Source organism: Diplotaxodon limnothrissa, linkage group LG20, assembly GCF_057381915.1.
Source record: "Diplotaxodon limnothrissa isolate DT_005_m linkage group LG20, D_limnothrissa_male_GT1.1, whole genome shotgun sequence".
NCBI lineage: Eukaryota > Metazoa > Chordata > Actinopteri > Cichliformes > Cichlidae > Diplotaxodon > Diplotaxodon limnothrissa.
Window position 1 is genome coordinate 13705978 of NC_140615.1, and position 9466 is coordinate 13715443.

Sequence of the window (9466 nt, forward strand, 5' to 3'; positions counted from 1 at the left end):
ATCTCTTCTTATGGACTCAAACAAGTTTTGCTGAAAAACTGAATATGGAACAAGCAAAGCTTAATACTAAACAATATATATATTAGCTGTATAATACCAGTAGGCCAGCTCTAATAATAATTTGGTATGGCTTCGCGGGCCAAATGTAATTAGGCTGCGGGCCAAATTTGGCCCGCGGGCCAGAGTTTGACACCTATGATCTAGACCAAGAGGTAAGTGAAGCAGGTAAAAGAAAGGCATTTCTAAGGCTTTGGGACTCTAGTGAGCCACGATAAGACCCATTACCCAAACAGAAAACCTGGAAGTGTGGTGACCCATCCCAGCAGTGGCCAGCCTACCAAAATACTCTTGAGTGCATTGATGAGGAGTTCCCCAGAAGTTCCCCTTTCCCCCAGAGCTGCTTTGAAATGCTTCTCAGACTCGCTGAGTGACCCAACCAAAGCCAAAACTGAAACCATTATAACGTCAGCAGCTTTGGTGGCACCTGCACTAAAACATGCACTAACATGCATTTAAATAGACACAATTACACTTTGAGTCACGTACAAACCTTAAAGTAATTTTATTTGTCGTTACATGAAATGACATGAAAACAGACCATTTTGGCAAAGGCTTGAGATTATGTTGTGACGGAGCCGGCGTGGTTTGAACTTGCACATAATACAAGAATTTAGAAACTTTCCACTGGGCATCATAGATCCAACAGATCCTTCAAATCTTCCAGTTCCTGTTAATCCAGTGTAATAATTTAAATGACGTTTTAATTTAAAACAAATAATGTTATGTAAATGTGTGGTTTAAATAATAAAAAAAAGGATAACAAAGCTTGTCGACTGGTCCTGGAAACATTCGGACTTGGCATTAGGACTACAAACATGGCTGCTGCAAACAGTTTTGGTCATCGCTTGAAATCTGCTCCAGTCCTCCTCCACCATGATTCACCCCGTCGTCATCCTCCTCTTCTCCCTTTGTCTGCCTTTCGATGGTGCTGATGGACAGCACAGCCTGACAGCCCTCATCATTCCTTCTCTCCTCTCCCGCCTCCCCATGTGTTTCCACTTGCTGCCGGATGCCATTTATGCCATTGCCCACCGCTCCATCATCGCCCCCTGTCTCCGTCCTTTTTGCTTTTCTCGTAAACCCGTTTCTTCTCTGCTCATCCTCTCCGTCCTTCTCCTCAGCCTCCTCTACCTCGTCTCCCTCCATTTCTCCCGTCCCCATTTCTGCTTCCAGCTCATTTCCTGCGGCAGGACATTTGTGATCTCTGTAATAGCTCTGCCTGGTGAAGCCCTTGTTGCAGGTGGAGCAACGGAAGCGGTAGTTATCAGTGTGGGACTGCTGATGCTCGAGCATGTGAGCCCTGCGGCTGAACGCCTTCTGACAGAACAGACACTTGTAGGGCTTGATACCTGGAAAAAAGTTCATGTGATGATGCATTAAAATATTCGCATATACATACTGTATCTGGAATACAGAAGATCCCTAACAGTGCTTCTTCATCTTTTTCCTCAAAAATATTCTTGGTGTTATCCACTCACCAGAGTGTGACAGGATGTGGGCCTTGAGTTTGTCTGGTCTGTTGAATTCTTTGGTGCAACCGACATGTGTCCTGATGAAAATGAGAAAAACAAGAGTGAATAACTTTTAGAAAAGGAAAAACAAACAGAAGAGAACAGGGCTTTCCCACTTAAAGGTCTCACCTGAAAGGACACTTGTATTTCTTAAAGGGTTCATGAATGAGCATGTGTCGCTTCACTTTGTCTTTCCTGTTGAACGTCGCCTCACAGAGGGAACATTTATATGGCTTTTCACCTAGAAAATGGAATCAGCATTAAACTTACGCCTAAGCTGTATGCACAGCGAACAAAATCGGGTGTTCACATCTCATGAGATGCTAAAACCAGTCTAGAGTCACTGCACATCTGCAGACCACCTTACAACCCACCCCTCTCAGCACCTTCTTGTCATGCAGCCTTGACTTAATCGTTACCTGTCTGTTGTCTGCTCTAGTCTGTCCTGTTATTCCAGTCCCATAGTCTTCCATTGTATGTATCTGTATATATTAGAGCTATTTTGTAACATTGTAATACATTGTATTAATAGTTGCTGTTCTTAGTCACTTGGAGCAACTGTGACCACCTAATTTCCTCTGACATTAATAAATACCTCCTTCATAATAACTGAACAGAAGGGAAACTGTGCATGTTTTGCATATAGTCTGCGGTGCATGAGGTCATACAACATAGCCAAACAGATGAAAAGATAACCTGAGTGAATCCGTGTGTGCAGTTTGAGGTAGTGCTCCGTCTTAAAGGCCTTCTTGCAGATCTGACACTTGAACCTGCCGCCAACGCCGTGAGTGGGGAGGTGGCGTCTGAAGTATCTTTCACATGGGAAGACCTGATGGTCGCAAAGGGCGTGAGTCAGAGACTGAACTGACACGGGAAACAAAACGCCTCAAACAGCTCAAACCTATGTTCCTGAACTAAACCATTCAAGCCAAGTTGCATTAGGCACAGGGAATCTGAAGCCTACTTTAACATGTGCATACACAGTGAATAAAAGGTGAAACGTCGGGTGTGTCATAGTGTACCTTTTGACAGTGTGGGCAGGGAAAGCTGTGCGATGCAGTTAGCAGGTGTTGCTCTAACGCTTCTTGCGTAGAATATCGGCTTTGGCATTTCACACATCTGAAGGAAAAACGTAAACTGTCACTGATAACAAATCCTATGAAGAAGCGCATTCAGTCTGACAACTGTAGAAATGACTAGTAGACATGCAGTTCAGAGTAAGACGTGATATATAATTTTTGCTACAGGCAAAAGTACAAGTGATTATTTACAGCAGCAGAACAGTGAACGTGAGACCTGCTCAAGACAAACTATGCAACAAAGGAATATGACATATGTGTTATGGGATTTATGCAAGCAGGCTCTCTCCACCTCTCCAAACTTCTTCTCTCTACTCCTTCTTCCACTCGAGGATAAGTGCTTGAGCTGACCTGTACACGGTGGCCTCCTTGCGTGTATTTTGCTGCGGGCAGAGGGAATGGGAGTACTGGTGGAGTCCCAGCTCAAAGAGCGAGGGGAACACCTTGCTGCACAGGTGGCAGCGGTAGGTCAGTTGCTCCTGGTGCGTCCGGATGTGTTCCAAAAACTGATCCAGAATCTGGAAGGTCTGGGAGCATGATTTTAACACACACTTATAAACCTGCAGGAAAACAGTCACAAAGTCCGAGTGACTAACCCCGTGTGTGTCTGGACGTTTTCAGTCAATCCAACTCATCAGCACAGTTTTCTAATGTGTACCCATCATGTCTTTATGACTCACCTGCTCCCCCTTGTGTTGGGTCAGGTGGGACTTGAGCTGGAAGTAGGTCTTAAACCTGCTGGCGCAGAACTGGCACTGGTAGGAGCTGTCTATCACCACGATCTGTTTGGTCTGAGCCGGGCACTGCTGGTTCTGCCTGCTCTGCACATCCTCCACTTGGCTGCCCTCTGGATCAGCCCGAACCTCGGCCACTCTCTCCTCCAGCTCCCCAGGTGCTTCTGCAGTCAAGCAGTGAGTTAACAGTGAGGGCTGTGAGTGTCCACATGTGTCAAGAAACCATAACAATGAAAAGACAGTAGAGGCTGATTTATCAGTGACAGTCACTGTTACTGACAAAAACAGACTTCTTGAGGAACACCGCCACACCTCTACAGCTGAGGGACACAGCAGCAATCTGCCCGCCTGATTTAAATCTGGCTGCTGTCACATTCAACGTTATCTCCTTAGAATCACTGGAATGATTTCACTGATGCTGCTATTTCTGGCTCGCTCATTCACTCTGACTTGGTGTCAGGCAGTGTCAGCGTCAGACCTATCAGCTGTCATTTTGGCGAGGACTACAAAGGAGGCAAATGTGCTGAGTAGTACTGAGCTGACTGCTTTGCTCCAGGAGTTCAGAGCGTTTGCCTAGAAAGCTCCTACTTAGATGTCACAATATTAAACAGTAGAACTTTATCACAGGACCTGAGGTGGTAAAGTGTCTGTGCCTGGTCATGGTCCTGACCTGGAGCACCGCATCTGGGCTTGGACCCTGTGAAAAACTGCAGTTTGGTCTCAACATGACAGTCAGGTTGGTTCGACACAGGAAGTCAGTGGTACAAAGGGTCAGAACAGGACTTCCTGTGAGACTGGAAACAGTCCAGAAGTGTGCGAGGATGCAATCTCGAAGAGAAGTTTGACCAAATTTAAATCAGGTACATTTTTTACTTTACTTTTAAAATTGTCTCGTGTTGTAGCTGATCGTTACTTCTAACTTTACATAGCCCTTTTCTCCTGAGTTTCAATTGTTGATGTTCTGAATAACATTTTAAGCAAACTTTTTGAAATCCATTGATTAACTCGTGCTTATCTGGAAATCAGGTCGCAGTGGCAAAGTGTCCCAGATGTCTTTGTCGTCAGCAACATTTTCTAGTTCCTCTTGGGAGATCCTGAAGTATTCCCAGGTCAGACAGGGCATATACGGCAAGATTAACTAAACGTGACAAAATACCATGCAAGTACAATCTCCAAAAAGCGCTCATATGTGTGGTTAGTTTTACAGATGATTTACAAAAGCTGTGCTGCTTTCTAAACACAGGTGCAGTCAGTTCATTTAATATCAAATGCAAAAACATGCTTTTGTTCTGCGTCAGATATAAGCACAGTTAGCAAATGTTAGTAAACTCCCAAAAATACATAAAGGGAGAGTAAAACAAGCCCAGTTTTGTACTGACAATGTGTAAGTAAACTGGGCCTTAGTCTCTTCAGTGGGTTCTGGATCTACACCGGGCTCTGCTTGCAGTGTGTTTTTCACAGTGTGTTATTTAACAGACGGTACCTGCTTGCGTTGGCTCCTCTGTTTGTGTTTCCTGCATCCCGTCCTCATCCCGCTCACTTTCCTGCTGCTGTTCCCCGCCTTCTTCTTCCTCACTGGGGGGCACTGGTACCACCTTTACTGTGATTGGTAGTCTAGACACAGTGCTGGCCACGCTCATAGGCCACACCTGTAAGATAAAGACAGCTGTTGTTAGTGTGTTGATTAAAATTTAAATACATCATGCAGATACCTCTATATCACAGCACCTTGTGTGTCTGCATGTGTTTCTTCACATTGGACTTCTGCGCGAAGGCTCGGCCACAGACGATGCACTGAAACGGTTTCTCTCCCGTGTGGCTGCAAGAGGGAAATTGTTTTAATGAATCCTTTATTTCAGCTTTAAAGTTGGTCGATTCTACATCCTGGAAAGCAACTCACCTCCTAATGTGCTGCTGGAGATCAAAGTTTTTCGAGAAGACTTTGTCACAGAAGTTACATTTGAGCTTCGGACCTTTTCCCTTGAGCTGCTCTGCTGAGGAGTCCAATTCAGACAATTAATACAGTTTATATAAACAGTTAATACAGTTTATATAAACATCCATCATGTTGTCTTCTACAGTTCCATTAGATAAAAACTGTAGCCTACAAATGTAATCTTTTTCCACACATACCTGCGACTCCATCTGAGCTTTTTTTACAGTTCCTCGGTCGCTTGGGAACGATAACCTTTTCAAAGTCACCCAGCTCCGCCATGCTGGCAGTGATGCTGCAGGTCTTGGTTTTGGTGCCCTGCTTCCCGGGGCTGTACACGGGAGGGGTTGTGAACGAATGACTCTCCACACCCTGACTGGGCACCTGAGGAAGACACGCATGGTCACAGAAACTGGAAACGTATCATTTTAACCACTGCGACGGCAACCAAACAGCAAGCCTCACTCACTTGCACAGGATGGAAAGGCTGCAAACCCAGTGTGTGGATCTCAGCTCCACCCCCGCCACCCCCTCCACCTCCGACCATGTGGGGCAGAGTGCTGTACACCTGCACCACTGAGTTGCTGTGGCTCGCCGGGACCTGGGAAGTGAGTGTCTGCTGGGTGGGCTGTGCAGGTGGCAGGGGATGGGAGGGCGGCTGCTGCTGCTGCTGTTGTTGTTGTTGTTGCTGCTGCTGCTGCGGGGGCTGCTGCTGCGGTTGATGAAGGTGATGGAGGTGGTGGTGATGGTGCTGTAAGTAGGACACACCGGCTGTGTGCATGCTCAGGTTACTCTGTCATAAAGGAAGCGCACAGATTTGGTGACAGGATGTAATAAATTCAAATGCTGGGCGTGAAAGAGAGAAGGAAGCAAACAGTACCTGTATGGGAGTCTGCATGGGGGCCATGGGCTGGTCGATGGAGGTGAAGGCTGAGATGGCAGACATGAGGATGTCATCGCTGACGAGCACGTTGCCTTGGACCAGAGTGTGCGTCAAAGGGGAGGGAGGGACTGTGATGTAGGTGGACACCTGTGTGAGTGCCAAGTTAAACAGTCACATCAGCTGCTTTTTGAATCATTATAACAAAATCTTTTTTCCTTTACAGTCCTGGCCTCTTATATAACGTATTTATAAAATACTTTTACCATCAGGTCAGCTTTACCTCAGACCATTACCTCTTTCCCACTTCTCCTTACATTTCTTATCAGTTTTATTACTGCTTTAAGCTCTGCACTCTGCACAACTAACTTATTAAACCGAGCAAGTTATTTATCACCCCCACAGATAAATTGCCCTTTTGCTTTCCTCACCTGTCTGTTGGCAGGAGTCTGCGGTACCGAACTAATAGACGGGACAGGCGTGTAAGCATTGGTGGAGGCCAAGGACACTGTGGACAGAGAAGGGGTGCTAGACTGGCACTGCTCCCTCTTGTGCGTCATGAAAGCAGGCAAAGAGTTGAACTGTTTTTTACACTTCCCACACAGGAACACGTCTTCGTCGTCTGTATAAAGGTTTTAGGCAGCAAGAAACAGCAGACGGGGGAAAAAAAGACACACATGAGTCAATTTTGAGGATCTTAATGCACTTTTGGACATTTAATGGGTGGTGATATTCATCCTTTAATGTTTTTGCAGTGATGCACTTGGCTTTAATAGCTATTTTAGCGGAAAAGTATTTTTCAAAGACTGCACACGATGACATCATTTCACAGCAAAAAGTGTGCACCACCAGATAAATTAAACTAGCAGTCGAGTCTGTCACGAGGACCTCATTTTGGTTTGATGAACCAGCTAATAGCTAACTAACTAATAACACAACCGTAATAACGTGTCAAATTCTTGCCTCTAGATTCTTCTTTTTGTGTAAGGTTTTTGTTATGTGACACAAATATGAGCTGCAATAACATCAGGATGAAAAACATGTGCTTATAAACTACTTACATTGTTTTAACTGACATTTACTTAATAAGCTGATCTGACGACAAGACTTTTCAAGAACCTTGGTCTCTGCGATGATTAATCAAATTAAACTGAATCCAACCACCAGGGTCACTGACCGCCACCCAATCCACAAGGCACCGAACCCCTGTGGTACCTTTTGTTTGTGGTGGGCTCATTGTTGCTCATTCTGGCTATGCCTGGACAGGCCCCGTGGATAAGGCCTGACCACCAGGCGCTCTGCCTCAAGCCACATGTCTGACTCCATGGTTGGGCCTTGGTAACCCTCTCCTAGGCAGGGTAAACTGTTCTCTATTTTTAGTTCTTGGTATTGGGGTTTTCTGAATTGCCCTTTGTCTGATCCTCTTCCACACTGAAAGGAGCCAGTTGAGGTGATTCTGGCAAAAATACCTGCTACCTGAGGGATTTTTCCGACACATCCTCCCTTTAGAATGCACTGGGCAAAATCCAGGACAGAATGAAGAGAAATATCTCAGCTGGCTTAGGAATGTCTTGGTGTCCTCCTGGATTAGCTAGAAGAGATGGGCGGGCATCTCTCCTTCTGCCCAAAAACCCAGACCCAGATAGGCGTCAGAAAATGGATGGATGGATGACATGTCTCTTGACATAAAAGAATAACAGGACAATGACACAGCCTGTCCCACAGCTGTGCATGCTATTACATACCCATAGACTGGATTGTTGGCGTCCCAGAGACGTTTTGGTTGTTTGGGTCAGGAACACCTCCTTGGCTGTCTAGCAGTGACTGGACTGCCAGCACTGTCTGATTGTCCATGCCTGAAGAGTAAGAAGAAGAAGAATTCACCTGCTGCAAAGATCCATTTTAGTCTGATGCATGACTTACTGAAATGTCTAAACATGAATTAGTAGTTTTATCTAATCAACTGTGATCAGAAGCAATATTAGTGTGGAAGACTAACAGCTTTCGATAAGGATATCTCTACATCCACTTCAAATCTGCGTACAGTAATCTCCTGATACTGTACTCACTTACAATAACAAAAACAGTAATAATCCATTTACAACAAACAGGCTGTTAGTCCAGTAATATTACAAAGTCTTGTCATTAAGAGGGCCTGAAGGAAAGAAAATCACCCTGAAATGTAAATACATTTACCATCTGACTGCAATACGATGACTACGATTAATAATAAGCTGTCCGTTAGTTCGAAAAAGTGTTTAATCACTTTGTTTGTTTACATTCATACAGAGTCCTTCCTATGTGCTGTTTTCCTGATTGAAACAAAACCAGAGGCTTGTACGTGGATTTACGTTATTTTTCTGCGTTTCCGAATGGGCCTACATCAGTGAAATATCTAAAGTAGGAGCAAACGTTTTGGGTAACTGTAATTACGCTGCAAATAAATAAATACTCATACCTTCCAGCACCTCAAATATTGCCTGCGCCATCTTGTAGCACTCCTACTGGGTGGTAGGCGCTCGATTACTTATGGCTGCCTCTTGAGGTAACTGCTTAACTAAGGAAAATCGCTTTCACCCAGACATGTTTTATTATTATTAATGTTATTATTATTGTTGTTGTTATTATTATTATTATTATTATTATTAGTAGTAGTAGTAGTATTATTATTATTTGTGAGAAACTCTTCTCGAACGCGAGACCGGCAAGAAGAACTGCGGTTAATAGTTTTTTTTTTTACTCCGACAACAACAAAAATGTAAATTTATATTAATTACAAACAACTTGCTTGACATCAGCCTAATAAACTAAATATATTTGCTTCAACTAAAATAAAATGCTTTATTTTCCAAGTTCCGCGAACGCGCTTCTCATCGATTTATCTGCGTTCGTGACGTGACAGACACCCGCTTCTGCCAATCAGAGCTCCTCGGCCCCGCCCCGCGAAAAGCGCACAGCTCGGACCAATCCCAACCGACTGCTTGGCGCACGTGTTGGTTTCGCGGCAAAAAAGATTTCGCGCGAAAACCGTCAGGGGCTTGTTTAGATGTAGATCAGCTGAGACAAAAACAACAATAAAGGACGATAACGGGGTAATGACGGCGTTTTAACGGGTGGATTGCGGCCGGGGTGAGCAGGCGAGGTCCACCGATTGTTATGTTAAACCGTGCGCTTGTTTTTCGCCGCTTTATGTGCTTATATTTCCAATTTTGTCGGACTGCTTCCTGCGTGCCCCAACAAAACAAGGGGATTGAACAACTGCCGCTAAT

General features: G+C 44.7%; 1 protein-coding gene across 1 annotated transcript; it reads right to left on the reverse strand.

The window, feature by feature from the left end:
- Nucleotides 1-867: 867 nt before the first annotated feature.
- Nucleotides 868-8690, reverse strand: znf341 (zinc finger protein 341). Its single transcript, XM_085345514.1, has 16 exons — nt 8656-8690; nt 7943-8053; nt 6629-6819; nt 6198-6347; nt 5787-6110; nt 5518-5701; nt 5285-5378; nt 5113-5203; nt 4868-5033; nt 3331-3548; nt 3002-3210; nt 2594-2690; nt 2268-2400; nt 1701-1812; nt 1539-1609; nt 868-1409 (listed from the first exon to the last, which is right to left on the reverse strand). Exons 1-16 carry the CDS (start codon nt 8684-8686, stop codon nt 868-870), a joined length of 2724 nt encoding a protein of 907 aa, XP_085201640.1. The 5' UTR covers nt 8687-8690.
- Nucleotides 8691-9466: the final 776 nt, after the last annotated feature.